The sequence below is a fragment of the Macrosteles quadrilineatus genome, unplaced genomic scaffold, assembly GCF_028750875.1.
Source record: "Macrosteles quadrilineatus isolate MER2022 unplaced genomic scaffold, UCM_ALF_1.0 Scaffold_1__1_contigs__length_201487025, whole genome shotgun sequence".
Classification (NCBI taxonomy): Eukaryota; Metazoa; Arthropoda; class Insecta; order Hemiptera; family Cicadellidae; genus Macrosteles; species Macrosteles quadrilineatus.
In genome coordinates, this window is record NW_026542594.1 from 100,212,919 (window position 1) to 100,231,460 (window position 18,542).

Sequence of the window (18,542 nt, forward strand, 5' to 3'; positions counted from 1 at the left end):
TGTTACAGGTATATTGAGTTACTAAAATGCAATAAGGTATGTATCCTATAAGCCCTTTGGAGTTGTTGGGAAAATTCTATTGCTAATTTTTAGAGGCCTTGAATAAGATAAGATTTGAGTTATTTTAGTATATATTTCAGGTATGTATATATGTAGGTATCAACAGTAAAAGTTACATAGCAATAATTTAAGGTGTAATTACATAATTACAACAGCTTCATGCCAAGTGAACATTGTGGCTCACAGGAAGGCATCGAGTATCACAAAGGTCCACACATACCGAACCTAAAACAGAATCAAAAGACTATGAGTGAATATCTAAAAGAAAACTTTTTCATACATTATAACAATAACAAGAAAACAAACATATGAATAGTAAACAGTTATTTAATGAACATTTTGTTAACTAAAATATTTTTATATTTGAAATAGGCCTATAGTGTCATCTGATAGGCCTGGATATTAAAATCTTTAAACTAGTAGAAGAATCTACTAGTTGAAATCTAGTGATGTTTGCTTACTATTTAAATGTTTTTGCCACCGTATCCAACTTAGTGAATTATAGTCACTCCCTTTACCAGAGAAGTATTTTGTTAAATAAGTTAGATAAATTCATTGGTTGGCTCATTTATTCCCCCATAAGTCCATTACTACCATTAATCATCATCACTTCAACTGCCAAATTCAAATTGTACAATCTGCCAGACTTTCTAACATTTACATTTTTATTGTTTATTTAACTGGATAATTAATTGTTCATTGAACTATTTATCTTTATACTGTAGCATTTTATTTAAACTAACTGTACATTTGTTAAAAGTACTTAGCCCTTTCGGTGCTACGATCCGATATATCGGATCACAACTTTGTCAAGAAAAGTGCTAAGATCCGATATATCGGATGGCGTAATTTTGCCGAAAAATGCTAAGATCTGATATAACTGATTTTACTATGATGCATACATCTCTGATGTTGATTGTAATATTTTCATGCAGAATGCGGCAAATTGAAGGGAAATAATTTAGCTAAATAGGATAAACCAACACCTCATGATGTTATATAGTGTGTGTGCCGCAGTGATGACGTAATCTACGTGACAGTAGCGTCTGCCGCTGTGCCGCTTGGAACGTAGTAGCAATGAGAAGCTTTGCTTACAATCGCGTATTGTGTGTTTATATTGTGTTGCGTGTTGTTACAGCTTATTCGGTTATTGTTGTTAACTATTTTGGAGTAATATGGGTGACAAAAACCGTTCTAACTCGCCAGTTAGCCACACAATTGGACAATTTGCTAGAGAATCCGGACTGAAAATTGATTTGTGTGACAGTGAAAATGAAGGTTATGATATTACTAGTCTGAATAGTGATAGTGAATTAGTTGATGATACGGATGAGGATCCAACTTTCAAGCCTGATCAACCTAGTACATCGTCAGGAATTCCACAACGAGGTAAACGGCTACCTTTGTTACAAAGATCTAGGCAAACACCCAACTATGAGACATCTGACTCAGAGGCAGATGACCCTGCACCAACTAGGCCTACACCTAGGGCTGTACCTAGAGGTGGTGCTAGTACTTATAGACATGGTAGAGTGGTAGGAGCAGAGGCAATAGAGGTAGAGGAGCTAGGGCTGTCAGACCAAATGTAGCACGTACACAAAATGTAGCAGAAGACAGCAGCAGCTGGGATGAGGTCAAAGAGGGTAATGACCATCCTCCTGACCATGAATTCCAATTTTTAGAGAATAGTGGGCCTAAGCATTGCCCGCCACCAAACTTAAACCTATTAGTTACTTTAACTTGTTCATAACAACCTCTTTAATACAAAATGTTTGTAAATACATAACACCAATCGATATGCCCGTAAGCTCCGTGGGAATGGGTGGATGTAAATGTGGCAGAAATGAAAGCGTTTCTTGCCATCATTCTAAATATGGGGATGATTAGAAAACCGAGCATAAAAAGCTATTGGGACACTCATTTTAGTTTGGAGACACCGTATTTTGCAAAAATGATGGCAAGAGACTGTTTTCAGGCGATTTTGAAATTTTTCCTCCTCATAGATGTCGACACTCAACCTAAACACGAGAGCCGGGATATGACCCTTGCGGACGATTTCAACCCATTATAGATCATGCAAATAGATTGTTTAAATTTTATTACTATCCAAGCAAAGCATTATCGGTTGATGAATCTCTAGTTGGGACGAAAAAACAAGTCGCCTTGACTCAGTACATGCCTGCAAAGAAACATCATAAATGGGGTATTAAACTCTGGGTCTTGTGTGACTCGATATTGCGTACAGTTCTATACAGTTATAGTTTTATTGCTATAAAGGGGCTCAACGATCCGATAACAATGAATGAATTATGGAGACTGGGTTGGCCAGCTCAGTTGTGATGAAACAGTTAGAAATGGTAGGATGTCTAAACAAAGCCCATCACATGTTCCTTGACAATTTTTTTTTTACCTCCATTGCCCTAGCTAGAACATTATACAGCAATAAAACCTTCCTCACTGGTACTCTGAGAAAAGAAGATCTGGCCAAGAATTGCTAACGAAAAAAAACAAAAATACAATTTAAGTATAATCGGGGAATGGTGGGGATAGATTGAACCGATCAGATGTTGTACGTTTATCTTGACGAAAGAAGACCAATGAAACACGCAAAAAAGGTTATAGCCTACTTAATGTAATTGGCAGAATGGTTCTGAATTCATACATTCTTTATACGTTAAATACACCTGGAAAATATCTGGAAAGGGCTGACTTTAAGAGGGAAATAATTATTTATCAAAAGAATGGTTGGCTACAAAAAGTGTCCCAGTGGAGGTAGGAGGGGGTGGGGATAGTGTTGAAGTTGCTCAAAATTTGGGCTATGGACTGAGAAAAATTCCTGATGGTAAGGAAAGAGAGTGCAAATTGTGCTCATATGAAAACCATCCTGAAGGGAAAAGGCGGCGATCCAGGACAGTGTGTGTGTGGTGTGGGGCGACCGTACCCCCAGAATGTTTTGTAAATCATGCTCGTTTGTAAAAAAAGACAACAAGTACATAGCGTAAATAGTATATTCAAAAGACTACCTAATGCATAAGACTAATAGTAATAGTATATTCAAGACTAGGCCTGCCTAATGCATTTTGCAAAGTGTTCGAAGTACGTTTCTCATAACTGCGCAAATCAACATTTTGGTAAGTTTTCTAAAATTTATTTTTATAATTTTTATAAATAAAGCTATTTGCATGAAATTTTTAGGATTTATTTGTAGCAATATATACTTTTAATAAAAAATAATAAAAAAATATGTATATATAAGAATATGTACTTGTGTGTACACTCTTGAAATATTTTAATCCATATTTATTAGATATGGAAGGGTCTCAAAATTTGGAGAAATTTTCGGGAAATTTTAAATCTCGATATTTAATTTTGGTCAAGATTTTTTAAGACGAGAAAAAAAATATATATTAAAAACGCCTGCAGAAAGTCAATGCAATACCCGCAATACAGGAGCGCGTTGTTGATGCGTTTCCTTTGCGATGCCGTTTTTATTTAAATAATTCTTTACATGTAAATAAATATAGCTTTAATTGTTTTATATATTTGTTTTTACTTTGCATAGGGTGAGAAGTTTTGTTAAGTGTAAGCAGTGTGAGATATGTTTTACTTCTTTAAACATAGTCAAAACAGGTCACTCCAAAATCATTCTAAAAATAAACACAAGACTGAACAATTGTTAGGCCTAATAATAGTCTACTTAACTAGTAAGACTGATGTTTCAGACTGATAAATTTTGTATTTTTCAAAGTTGAACTATATCTTATCCTAAGTGGATATTACCATGTTTCCTATGCGTTAGAGTTATTTTTAGTAAGGTAGGACTAATTAATTTTATTTCTTACTGACGTTTTTTGATAAAATATTTGAGATTCTTGCTTATTATTATTTTTGTATTTAACTAACCATCTGTTATAAATTAGTAGGTATTTAACAATGTTACAAAATTAGCTTAAAATGTCGAACTTGCATTTCCTGTTATGTATGAGAAGCAAAATCCCGTCTCAAAAGTTTATGAGAAATAAAAAATCCTGTCTCGTCTCGAATGGAAAATTCAATCTCGTCCATCCCTAATATTGGTATATTTTTTATTTGGAGAATTTTATTAGTTACAAAACAAAACAGGTTTCAAGTTAGTATACCTTGAAAATTAGGCAAGTTGTAGAATTTTTCACAAAACACTACAAATCGCCACTTTCACCCTAGCACTTTACAGATATTACATGAAAAAATACCAGAATTTTTCAGAAAAATAAAAAAAATATCTAACACAGAAAGGGTTAAATTAATAAATATTACTGTTTTAGAGAGAGATTAGGCTGTAATGGATGATTCCCTAATGGATGTAGAAGTATTGTTTTCTTGACTTGTAAAGATCTCAATAGTTGTTAATTGTAGTTATTTTGTGACATAATCTACAAAAGGCCTACTTACAGTTAACTCAACCATTGGCATGTTGACTTGGAGTCATTCCTCCACCGGTGTGCTCGGGACTGTGTTTCTGTTTTTTTCTCTTTTTCTCCTTTTTTCTTTTCTTTCTTTCTTTCTCCTCGTCATGTCTTTTCTGTTTCTTATGCTTCTTCTCGTGGGATTCACCTGTCCCATCTCCCACAACAGTCTCTCCCCCCACCACCCCCACCTCACCAGCTTTGTGCTTGTGTTTTTTATGTTTGTATCTATGTTTCTTGACAGGTGCCTGGCTAACATAGCGATACTGTTCTGGAAGCTGTAATGCATGAATGCCTTTATTAGCAATGAAATAAAGTACAATATGCTTAGATGGACATAAAGTGATGGAAAAAAGCAATGGGTTTGAGGCTATGCTTTCAAATATGAATTTAAAATAAGAGTTTTTCGTGTGACCTTCATATTTCTAAAGAAAACCCATCAAACACTATATAGCTGCCTGTTACATTGATTATGTTAAGTCAGTGCTCTAAAAGTGCTCACAAGTCACATACGATTCCATTTGCAATCTATGGGCTTCCTACTCGTTACTATGGCGTCTTAGAGTCCTTGGAACCTAGACGTTCTAACTCATAAAACAATCTACATAAACCCCCGCCGCAGCAAACCTGCAGACTAAGCAAATTTCCATTTACCTGGCTGGATTTCTAATAAAATATTTCCTAAAAATTGTCAGATTTATTTTCTATCTAAATAACATTAATTTTTAGTGAGTACTTAGGGTTTGCTGCTATAGGAACGCTATTGAGGTGTGTGTTTTTTTTTTTTGTAATGTTGATAGCTTAGTAGGTATGAAATAAACAAAATTTACAAATTTGGTTAAGATATATGCATAAACAAGTAAACTACAACAGTTTATTTATTCTCTATAAGAATAACATGGGAATTTTAAATTTAAAATTTTTTTTAATAATCTCCGTAATCGTTGGGCATACAACAACGCTTACAACAAATACAAAATTATTTCTGTTTTTATGCTCTACAAAATGGTTTGGATAGAATTTATGGAATTTTGTGTTTTTAGAAGAAAAATGGGGAAAATCAATTTTTAACTCATAAACCCGTTCCTTTAGCCTGATTATGCTGGTTCGCAAATTTGTTCGAACAAACGCAGGATTACTAGTTTGTACTAAATTTCATCAAAACAGGATCATTTTTGCTCGAGTTATCGCGCTAACGGACACACATACATATGAATTTGAACGGATGGTGTTTTTTGGCCTCTTGGGACCTCAAAACGAAAAAGTAAATCAGTCCCGGGTCTAAGTCTCACCATGAGAACTACGGTGATATGTTATTCCCTACATGGTAAATTCGCTATAAAACTACAAAAAAAATTTCTAATCTCACAGTATAGTCTACCAGATATTTAAATTGCAAACACTTTGGTACTTAAAAAACTAATTTGGGTGGTAAATAACTCTTCAGCGGCTGTTTGAAAATAACAAAATTAACATTGCTGTTGGGCAAATCCAAGATAGCCGTTGGCTTCCATGGACTACCTTGGAAATACATTCAAAACAACAAACAAAATTTCTAATTTCACGGTATACTAGGTATTTACATTATAATCACTTTGGGGTTTGAAAAGCTATTTTTGAATGATAATTAACTTTTCGGCAGCTGTTTGAAATTATCTAAGATGGCCACTAGCCTCCTAGAACTCTTAATTAGATTGAACAAAAAGGTGAATGTAAAATCACCTTTTGGTCAGGTAATATGCCCTGAGGTTAAAACTGGATTAAGACGAGCTAATTACTCGATGTTACTATCAATATTGTAAAGCTGTCATAAAGCTCAGCAAGCATAATCTTGGAACGTAACAGGTCTGATAACTGGTCATTGCAGATTTATGGCTTCGGGGTAAAGGTTCTACTAGGAGTGGGAGTAAACTCTTTTGCATGTTCCATTTGTTGGTACCAGTTATTATATCACCTACATAGGAAATGTACAAGGGGTAGATGGGACAAGAACTCACAGGTCCAGGGTGAAGTCGGAAGCCTGCAAGCTGTACACTTGTCAGAGGTAGAAGTTCCTTGCCTCCGATTGGTGGCTTTTCTATCACTGACCTCAGGGAGCTGCAACCAATTATTATAATATTAAATAGCCTATATAACACTAACTCAGTGGAAGGATATTGGCATTCAGGGCTGAAAAATCTATTGTTGAAAGGGTGCCATCCAATTAGCAGTCAAATGTGTTTATACATGGGGGGTGGGGGAGGTCCTGGGGGTGTGAGGGTTGCTAGTGTCCCTTTCAGGAAACATTAGAATGTAATATACAAGGTTAGGTTAGGACATGTAGCTAGAAGGTATTTTAGTCAAAAATAAAGTAAGTTAGGGGGCATATATATTGGTAAGCCACCCGTATCTTTTACGACAATGGTTAACGTTCCTGTACAGAAAAATTGATGACTACACCAAAGATACAAACGTTGAAAGCCAGTACATCACGGAATCCTAGAGGCACAGCTGGTGTAGTGCAGCGGCCAAACAATAATATGGACTGGCATTAAAACATTATCTCTGTTGAGTTTGTTGCAGCAGTAGTTTTAAAAAAATGTATTAACTCTGGCTAAAATCCTACTTGCATATTGCCTTTTAAATATAAATAGTAATTTTGATCCAAGGGTCTAAAAGTGACCACACGCTGCTTCCTTCCATTCCCATGCTACATTGCTATAGCCTATGTTATTTCTTGGTTGCTGATCTGGTGATTATTGTAAAAGACATAAGCTGATAACTCTGAACAAGTACCTAGAGATAACTGATGAGATTATGTTTATAAGAAAGCTGCATGACAACAAGCCCCCTCCACTACCATAAATTAATAAAAAAATGGTTTATTCCAATATGATTTCTGAAATTGTAGGCAAAATTATGTCAAAATAATGAATAGCAGTCAGCAGTTAATACAGTAGAACCCTCATATCCGACCTCAGCATAACCGAATCCTTGGGATATCCGACCATAGGTCCTATTAAAAACTTTAAATAAGTTAACTATGGAGATGTGCGAGAGGCTTAATTTTCAAGCCGAGTCTACAAGCTCAAGAAATAGAATGTTAGTGAGTAAATCGAGACTATCACAAAGTAATTGCGATTGCAAAACTCGTCTGCAAAGATCGCGGATTAAAATAACTCCAGCTTTTATCGTTATCGCGAATTAGAACGATAAAGTTCCAATGGTCGTGGAAGACTATAATAATAGCTTATTTCCGTGACTGTGGGAAATGTTCAATATTTTTTTGTGAAAGCCCGGAGACGATGAATTCTACTTGGCACCATAGACGTTTGCAATATCTTGTAATCGCAGGATATTGCTGCGATTAGAGATGGAAACGATGATGATTAAATGGCCACAGGAGATTATCAGAGTTTGACAGCAAGCACGGAGAATAATATATCTTTACCATGGACTTATCCAGGACTTGGTAACGCTTAGCGCCACACAGCTACATGGCGCGACGACCTAGATTGTGCGAACCTGTCTTTCACTGTTTGCTTCAGTCCAACAACAGCACTTTTTTGCGATTTGGCGTAACTGTCTAAGTCCTCAGCTCAGCTTGCCACGCCAAACCTCTTGCAAAAAACATCCTCCAACATATAACTAATGTCTACCCATATTGGAGTGCGAGCTGGTCTAGTGGTTGGAGCGCGGGACTTTGGTTCCCGAGTTCAAATCCTGCCAAATCACCAATGGATTTGATCTAAGTGAAAATACCGCAGCCCCTAGGTCTAGCCTGAAGTAATGAGAAAAACAATCCCGATAGACTTCCAGGATTTTACCGCGACCATGGAATACGATGATTTGGCTTGACCGTGGGTATTTTCCGTGACCAAAGGCGGCGATGATGATTTTCCATTACCACAGGAAATCATCACGATGAAATTATGACATTGTGATGTATATGCATTGCAGTAGGCTTACAGTACAGTAATAATTGATCATATTCAATGAATACTTCTTTAAGTACATAATGTACAGTGTAGTATATTACTCACATTTTTTGCTAAAGATTATTTCATAATTAGGTAATGTATTCATAGTTAGGCCTACTTGTACCTATATAGTTTTTTGTGAAATAAATTAACTTTCTTACTAGTAAAAAAAGTTTGTTGCTCCTACCTATATTCAACCTTACCCTTCATGGTCAGATATGAGTTGTTCTACTGAATCATAAGAAATAAATGTAGACAGAAATAATAGAAGAGTGGACTATTTTAAACTTGTATTGGTCTTTATCGTTACAATTTAATTTTTTAAATTTACCTACTAATAAAATGAATCATCAAGTATTACCTGTTATCCTGATGACCTGGTGTATCTATGATTCCGGGAAGATTTGGAAGGAATGATGAAAGTTGTTCTTTTACTTTCTTGCCACTAAATTTACTATATGTATGTTCAAGGCCATAACAGGCCATCAAATTTACAGCCCCCGTTAATTCACTTTCAGCTGAAACAAAAAAAATAAAGGCTGTTAAACATTACAAATTTACAAGAGACAATCTGTTAGTCCAAAGTAATCAGATACCTACTAAGTTAACAGGAATAAGACTGTTATAGCACAAATGGTGCTAAATTTTTACATAATTTCACACTTCAGGAAATGCGTTTAAGCTTAGGTCTGGGTCCTACACTCGGCTACCCAGGCTTTCAAATCAAATCTTCATTCATCATTAAATAATATTAGTTACAATAGATTTTGTCAAAATATAATGTAAATATATGACTAGGCCTACAGCATGCAAGACAATTTGGTTTAAAGGTTTCCAGACAATAAAATAAATAAATAAATATAAGCAGTTCAGACAAATGCACCTGGTAAAGAATTATTTTAGTAACTAAGTTAACTAAGGTGCTCTTGATAAGTAGTCTGCTATTACAGTGGATTTTCCAGGTCTGTAAATAACATTGAAATTGTATCTCTGAAGTCTCAGTAGCATTCTTTGTAATCGTCTTGGGGCAGGAACAATCTGCTTCTTACATATTGACTCCAGTGGTTTGTGGTCTGTTTCTAAAAGAACATCATTCCTTCCATGAATAAATTGTTCAAAACGCTGAAGTCCAAATACAATCGCCAAACATTCCTTTTCAATCTGCACGTATGATGTCTCTGTGTCTGTCAATGGCCTGGACGCGTAAGCTACAGGTTTACCTTCTTGCATTAGACAAGCACCCAGTCCATATTGGCTCGCATCACATTGAATCAAGCAACTCCGTTTTTCATCAAAAAATGCTAAGGTAGGGGCTCCTTGAACCATTCTTAACAATTTATGGAATGCCTGTTCTTGAGGTGAGTCCCAGACCCATTTGCAGTCATCCTTAAGTAAATCTCTAATTGGTGCCGTTATCTCTGAGAGTTTGGGTAAGAATTTTGACAGGTACGTTATGTATCCCAAAAATCTCCTGACTTCGTCTTTAGAAGTGGGTGGTTTGAGTTTACTGATCGCTTCTATTTTCTTGGGATCAGGCTTAACTCCCTCTGTTGTTATTAGATATCCCAAGTATGTAACTTTGTCGGCTCCAATTTTGCATTTGTCTTTGTTGAATTTTATTCCTCGCTGTCGAGCTCTTTCCAGTAATGCTTGAAGGTTCTTGTCATGATTGAACTTTGCATCTTCAATTGTGTCTCCTTTGCCAAAAACCAGTCACATCATCAGCAATTGCAACAATGCCATTCAACCCTTCAAGATTTTCATGAATTCTTCTTTGGGACTCCTCAGGGGCAGTAGATATACCAACGGGTAGTCGTGTCCAGCGAAATCTTCCTTTAAGAGACCAAAATGTTATGAGTTTGCTCGCTTCCTCTGTAAGTTTGACAAGCCAAAATCCATCGTTTGGATCAAGAATACTAAAGAATTTTGATCCTTCTAATTGTGGCATGATCTCTTCAACAGTAGGTGTTTGATAGTGAGATCTCTTGATAGCTTTGTTTATGTAGAAAGGGTCTATGCATAGTCTTTTTGTATTAGGTTTCTTTACGACCACCATACTCTAACCCAATCAGTAGGTTCTGTGACCTTTTTAATTACTCCAAAAGACTCAAGTCTGCATAGCTCTGTATTTATTTCATCTTTCAGAGCAAGAGGGTGACGTCTAGGAGCAGCAACTGAAGGCTGAACATTTTGATCAACTTTTATTTTGTATTGAACCTTCAAGACATCCAAGCCCTTCAAAAACATCAGGATATTTACTAAATAAATCATTTGTTTGGACTTGTGTGGTTGCTAACGCTTGAAACACCTCATCATCGATGGTAATCAAACCCATTCTCAAACAATCACTTGCCTCAAGTAACGGATTTTTTTTTCTTTCCATTACTGTACTTCAAATCTCAAATCATAGAACCGTTTATTAAATTTAGCTCTCAAGACAATATTTCCTAATGATTTTTGTGACATTCCTCCATAGAATGATAGAGTGACCACACTTTTGTTCAAAACAGGCTTAAGTTATCAGTATCCAACAGTCTTCATAAATCAGTGATACTCATAACATTGCATGTAGCTCCTGAGTCTAGTTGACAAACCATCAATACCGCAACGTTTAGCTCCTTCTTTCAACCTTCCTAGAAAATCCTTTATATTTTCATTATTGTGTGGGATTCTTTTGTTAAACAAAAAACCTTTCATATAAGGGATTTGTCGTTCCTACAAAATATGAATCCAATGCTTCCATGATACCAGCAAGATTTGTATTGTTGGTAGGCCTATCTTTAAGTTTTTCAATCAATTTAAGGCCCACCTACCAATGTGTTACTTAAACATAGCCAGTTTGAGTCTTGGTGTACTTAGCCTAGTGCCACATATGTAGGCCTACTGCTCCAGCCTATGCTAGTAACATGTAGTTTTCCCATATGCTTCTTAAATACTCTCCATTCTTGGGTAGACTTACGTACCTATCTGTTGGCACAAACAACCGAATGGAAATTTCGATTATTTGATATATCGTTTGGTTAGTCAGGTTAGGTTAACATTGTACCTAACTAACCAACGATATATCAAATAATCGATATATAGGTACGTCATTTTCATTCGGTTGCTTGTGCCAACAGATAGGCCTACGGAAGTCTAAGTTACCCCCAATCTTCCTTGGCTGAGGTTGCTCAAATCAAGAGGTGCAGGTTTACAATCCATTCTCACAAGTTATTCTTACACCATGTTAACTATTTAAGAAATAATTGTAAAAACTTCAGTACTGTAAAACTAATATGTAGGCTATTGGCTTTTTAGAATGATTCACAACCCTAGCAACCACAAACATAAACAATAATAATAATCAGCTGCTACAATTTCAACTAGAGGCCTACTTACTTAATATTAAATTCAACATAGGCCTATACAACAAAATCGAATGAAGGTTAAATTCTGTTCATAAAATAAAATTGTAAATGCCAAAAATTCTAACAAAAGATGTAGGCCTACAGTTAAGAAGAAATGGCATTCAAAATGAAATCTTTGACTAAAAGTTAAGGTTACCGATGGGATTCAAACCAGATAAGTTACCTCTTGCATATCAACCAAGCACTCTATCCACTTACACCACGAACACCGATGGCTGTAGGCCTAGGCCTACACGTCGTATCGTTGTGGTAATGGCGTTCCAGGCCCCCACAACCCAGTGACGTCACTGCCGGACGCATAAACCACATCCGGTTACCGGACGCGTATCCTCTGTGTAAATTTTAACTCCTATAGGCCTAGCCTACTTAGGCCTAGGCTTGATTGACTTTCATCAAATGCATGTGTTGTACAGGGGTTTATAGGCTAATTAATAAAACTTATTGTTCCTTGAAAAAATAAAGTTAAGTAGCCTAGGGTACAAAAATTACTTTGTATAGGCCTATTGGTCAAAAATAGCCTAGGATAGGCCTAGCTTACCTGGAGGCTCTTTCATTAAGTAGAAGGGTCCACTATGGACGATAGAGGGGTTTTTCCCGAGTGAGATCGTCGTTTTGAGAGTTCCTGTAGAATCTTGACGTGAAACAACAGGGGACCTAGCCCCTCTAGGTGATGATTTAGGTGAATATTGGTCCACTTTTCGAAACTGATCACCCATCATCATCATCTTGAATCATCATTTCTCGGACTTCAAGTAGAAAAATCTGATTCAGGACAACATAGAACAAATAATGTGTTCAATAACACGCAAATAAAATTGGCAAATCACCATTTCAAAAATACAGCTTTTCGAGATAACTAATCTTCTAAGACACAGCAACAGCGACAAAACAACAAAATTAGTACGACATCGTACACGCAGGGGCAAGTAGTGTCGCCAATGGCAATTGGCAATTAATGCCAATGGCAAGGCAACGCAAACGCAACGTAAAACGACGAGACCGTTCATCCGGAGGACCCCAACCCCCCACCACCGCGCCGTGGGTTAGCGGAATTGGAATCGGAACGTTACATCGGTGCGGTTTCTTCTTCTTCAAATCCCAAGCCTCCTATCCTCATTAGAACGAAAAATAGTCGATAGGAACAAAAGTGGTTTTGCTTAATGTTAAACTAAAGTTGCTCGTTAAACCAAAGTATTTTTCAGGAGTTGTTTAAAAACGAATAACAGTCACAATTTCCGATGAGTTAAGCGTCAACTCAAAGATTATGTAACTAATGGAAATACTCATTATTTTATCATTTTTTAAATGTTATTATTTAGTGTTTTTTACAAATATTTTCCACTCAGTCATATTCGATTGTTTATGATATTCGTCATTGTTGCCAGTATATCTTTACAAATAATTATTTTACTTTTTTTTACTTAAAAGCAATATAATTTGTTCACATTATTACTAGAACTCCCTGAATTCCTGCATAACCTGTCTGCCACAATTTAGTTGTTGTAATAACGTCTTACTTGAGAAAATGCAGAGTAGGCCTAATGTTGTTCCAGATGATTTTTTGTTTCCCTTAACTGTGAATAGATTGAACGCTTCGAAAAAAATTTTATAAAAAAAAGTTTCTTAGATGTAGTAATATAATTCTAAAACCACTTGAAAACATATTTTAATGTCCTTGTTGTACAAATTTTACTTGGCCTAAGAGGAGTTTCCGGTGCAAATGCTGCAATCATCACAAAGTTAATACAGTAGAGGTTTCCTGCTAAAAATAAGCAATTTGTAGCAATTTTCTTTTGTAATATGGACGCAAACCCAAATTTACACATTTAAGCTTTAAAAAGCTTTAAAAATAGTAAATATTTAATTTCCAACAAATCAGTAAACCTTTACATTGAATTGAATTGCAAAAATAAATATTAACAGCAACAGCAATTGAATTATCCAGCTGATCATAACGTAAACAAGGACGTTGACGTTTTGACAGAAGACGACGGTGATAACAACAATTTATTTTGACGAGTGCAGTTCGTGTGTTCCGTGCTCCGTTCCGATAACAATTCTGCAGTCCCGGGCGCAGTAGTGGGGGGGGGGGGGGTCGGTGTCCTCCATGAACGGTCTCGTCGCAAAACGCACTCACTCACCAATCATCTGTTTTTTTTACGACGATGTAGCCAATGGCAATTGCTGTTAGGAGTCCAATCAGAATCAGTGATTAGAATAAGGCATACAGAAAAACATGATCCCTTATTTTTGTACTCATGTAGTTGTATAATAAATAAAATAATACCCCCATCGCAGAAGACCTGCAGACTGCGAATTTCCATTTGCCTGATTGGATTTACACTAAAATGTCTCCTTAAAAATATCGCATTTATTACCTATTTAAATAGTATTAGTTTAACGAGAACTTAGGTTTGCTGCAACAGGGGACTCCCTATAATGTTGACCCGGGTCAACAAATTCAATATATTTAGCAAAAAAACCACTTGAAAAAGTAGATATTTACATGAAACTTAGAACGAAGGTATATCCACATGTATTCTACATGTATGTAAAATTTGGTAAAGATAAAAAAATATTTACCTATTTTATTAACTAGAAAACGCCCAAAATATAGCTAATTTTATTTTGTTGACCGGTCAATCGCGAAAAAAGGTACTTATAATTAAAGTATAGATAAAACTTGGAACGGAGGTTTATCAACATGTATTCTATAAGTACGTATGTAAAATTTGGAAACAACTAAAAAATATTTACCTATTTTCCTATTAACAACAAACTGCCGTAAATAGCTAGTTTTATTTTGTTGACCCGGGACAATCGCAAAAAAAGGTACAGTACTTAGAATTAAAGTTTATAGATGAAACTTGGAACGAAGGTTTATTTACTTATATTCTACACGTGTGTAAAATTTTGTAACGATTGAAAAATATTTACGTATTTTATTATCAAAAAACCTCCGTAATCAGCCTAGCTTAATTTATTTTGTTGCCCCGGGTCAACAAATTCAATACATTTAGCAAGATAACCACTTATAATATAGATATTTACTTTAAACTTGGAAAGAAGGTATTAATTTAAAATATTTACCTATTTTATTAACAAAAACCGCCCTAGCTGTTTGTGGCGGGGGTTTTTTATAATAAAATAGGTAATTTTTTTTTATTGTTAAAAAATTTTACATACGTGTAGAATAGACGTATATATACCTTCGTTCCAAGTTTCATGTAAATAACCTAATTTTAAGTACCTTTTTTACGTGATTGACCCGGGTCAACAAATTAAATTAGCTGTTTAGGCGGTTATTTGTTAATAATACCCCCGGCGCAGCATCTGCAGACTAAGCGAATTTCCATTAGCCTGATTGGATTTACACTCAAATGTCTACTTAAAAATACAACATTTATTTATTCCTATTTAAATAGAATTAGTTTAAGTACTTAGGTTTGCTGCATCAGGGAGGGTAAAACTGTTTTTTTTTTGTAAATGAACCCTTCCCGGACGGGATATATATATGAATTTATGAATTTGAACGGATGGTGTTTTTGGTCTCTAGGGACCTCAAAACGAAAAAGTAAATCGGTCCCGGGTCCAGGTCTTACCATGAGTACTACGGTAATAGCTTATTCCTTATAGGGGAAATTCGCTAAAATAGGTAAATATTTTTTAATCGTCACAAAATTTTACATAGTGTAGAATACTTGTTGACATACCTTAGTTCCAAGTTTCATGTATATAGTTTAATTCTAAGTACCTTTTTCGCAATATTGACCCGGGTCAACAAAATAAAATTAGCTATTTTGGGTGGTTCTTAGTTCATAAAATAGGTATACATATTTTTTATCGTTACCAAATTTTACATAGGTACGTGTAGAATACTTGTGGATATACCTTCGTTCCAAGTTTCATGTAAATATCTACATTCTAAGTGGTTATTTTGCTAAATGTATTGCATTTTGTTGATCCGGGTCAACCAAATAGTCGTCCCCTGAATCACAGAAAACCTGAATAGTGCGGGTAAAAAAGTGTTTTTTGTTGTAAAATGTTAATACTGTAGTTTTAGTACAAAATTGTTGCATTTTCCACATTTTAATCAAAATATGTTCATAAACATGCAAACTACAACAGTTGACTCATTCTCCATAAGAATAACATGGGAATTTCAAATTTAAAGTCTTTCGGATTTTTCTCCGTACGGTAACAATTAGATGCATAATAACGCTTCAATATACTATATTTGTTTTTTTTCCAGCTCTACAAAATGGTTTGGAAAAAAATTGTGAAATTTTGTTTTTTTTAGGGTCAAAAATAGGAAAACCCTATTTTTACACCTATTTTTAAACCCCCCATAAACCCCCGTTCCCACAGTTCGATAATGCTGGTTCGCGAACTCGTTTGAATAATGTAGGTTTACACGTTTGTACCAAATTAAAATCGGATCATTTTTGCTCGAGGTATCTTGCTAACGGACACACACACACATATGTATATGAATTTGAACGGATGGTGTTTTTGGCCTCCAGAGACCTCAAAACGAAAAAGTAAATCGGTCCCGGTCCAGGTCTTATCATGAGTACTACGGTAATAGCTATTTCCCCTGTATGGGAAATTCGCTAAAATCTACGTTATTTTATTTTTAAATATCTCTATCATGCCCACACGCTGACCGAGTACAATATATACATTTTTAAACCGAGTTAAGTGTGCTGTTTTATTTTATATCTTTAATTTATTTCTTGTAGATGTACCTATAGCTCCTCTGCATGGAGGGTTTCAGGAAACTGTATATTTTATTGAAAAATAACATTGTCCTTTATTTCTTGATTTAAAGCTTGACGTTTTAATTTACAGTAATAGTGCATTTTGTGGAAATAAAGTTTTATTATTCATGAGTTCCTTTATTCTTGAATGGCTTTTTGTTAACACCAATATTTATGGTGAGACGGTAATACTGTATAGCAGAATTGGTAATAAGCATAGATTAAATTAAACTTCAGTAGATGCTCTAAATTATTTATGTTACAGGTTGTCTCAGGTCTGGGCGAACCCACGATGTTATTATTGTTTATTTCTTGTTTATTTTGTTAACACTTCTGTGAAAAATGTCGACTACATTGAACCAGAAATAAATGCTGTAACAAAAACTTTTATTAATTTAACATGGGTCTAATGGGTTAGTTGGTTGCCATCATTATTTTTGAGATAACGATAAATACCCCCGCCGCAGCAAACCTGCAGACCAAGTGAATTTCCATTTGCCTGATTGGATTTACACTAAAATGTCTCCTTAAAAATATCACATTTATTCCCTATTTAAATAGAATCAGTTTAACACATACTTAGGTTTGCTGCAACAGGGAGGGTAAAAGTGTTTTTATGTAAAATGTTAATAGTTAGTAAGAAATAAAAACATTTTCCAAATTTGGACAAAAAATGTTAATAAACAAGCAAACTACAACAGTTTACTTATTCTCCATAAGAATAACATGGGAATTTTAAATTTACAATATTTTGAAATTTTCTCCGTAACCATTAGGTGCATTATAACGCTTCAATATACTAAATTATTTGTTTTTTTAAGCTCTACGAAATAGTTTGGAAAGAAATTGCAAAATTTTATGTTTTTTGAGTCAAAAGTGGAAAAACCCCATTTTTACCCCATAAAACCTCCCATAAACCCCCGTTCCCATGGTCCGATCATGCTGGTTCGCGAACTCGTTCGAATAAACGTAGGTTTACACGTTTGTACCAAATTTCATCAAAATCGGATTGTTTTTGCTCGAGTTATCGCGCTAACGGACACATATATAAATATATATATATATATATATACTAGCTGACCCGGCGAACTTCGTATCGCCTAAGTTATAGGTTTCCCCTAAGACAGACCGATGGAAAGAAAGTACCGTTACGTTTAATTTTCAAGATGATCTCGTTCGCATCGCTCAATCACGTCGCCCTGGTTGAAGTTCGTTCGCTACGCTCACTCACCTTTGGGTTGGAGCTCGTTCGCTACGCTAACTCGCCTCCAGGTTGAAGTTCGTTCGCTACGCTCACTCACCTTTTGGTTGCAAATTAGCTGTTGTCATAAATGTAAAAGAAGTAATAGTGCTGCACCCTGTTGGTAATCCTTGTAACTTTAATGCTATTGAACATCATAGAACAGAACCAACTTGTTTAATTGAAACAGCTGTTAAGATTCATTAATTCCATTTCTCATAAGGTTAACATGGGAAACTCCAGAGCCACTGGGGCGGAGCCCTTTTAAGAATTTCGAAACGGGAAATAGTTTACGTCCGATTCGCATACCTACAGAATTTACACACCAAATTTTATAACGATCGGTGAAGTCGTTCCGGAGGAGTTTGCAGACAAACACTGTGACACGAGAATTTTATATATTAGAGATATGAATTTGAACGGATGGTGTTTTTAGCCTCTAGGGACCTCAAAACGAAAAAAAAATCGGTCCCGGGTCCAGGTCTTACCATGAGTACTACGGTAATAGCTTATTCCCTATATGGGAAATTCGCTAAAAGGTAAACGAGAGTCGAAACTTTTAGTCAACGAATCGTCTGAAATAGATGCTACAAACCGCACAGAGGAAAAGAGAAGAACAATCGGATTTAAAGCATTGAGCATAGTTTACTACAAAATGAATAACTAACCAA

General features: G+C 35.4%; 1 protein-coding gene across 1 annotated transcript; it reads right to left on the reverse strand.

Annotated features, from left to right (window-relative positions):
• Positions 1–119: 119 nt before the first annotated feature.
• On the reverse strand, positions 120–12,776 carry LOC128982756 (mediator of RNA polymerase II transcription subunit 19-like). The gene is made up of 5 exons (XM_054401714.1): positions 12,410–12,776; positions 8,826–8,982; positions 6,503–6,602; positions 4,492–4,783; positions 120–285 (listed from the first exon to the last, which is right to left on the reverse strand). Exons 1-4 carry the CDS (start codon positions 12,594–12,596, stop codon positions 4,499–4,501), a joined length of 729 nt encoding a protein of 242 aa, XP_054257689.1. The 5' UTR covers positions 12,597–12,776; the 3' UTR covers positions 120–285; positions 4,492–4,498.
• Positions 12,777–18,542: the final 5,766 nt, after the last annotated feature.

Bases quoted from the DNA above. Each gene is read 5' to 3' on its own strand.
- LOC128982756 (XM_054401714.1), bottom strand. From the start codon at position 12,596: ATGATGATGATGGGTGATCAGTTTCGAAAAGTGGACCAATATTCACCT. The intron at 8,983-12,409 runs GTAAGCTAGGCC...TTTTTGTTTCAG, and splicing joins CTTAATGAAAGAGCCTCCAG to CTGAAAGTGAATTAACGGGG. The intron at 4,784-6,502 runs GTGAGTTCTTGT...CATGCATTACAG, and splicing joins TCCGACTTCACCCTGGACCT to CTTCCAGAACAGTATCGCTA.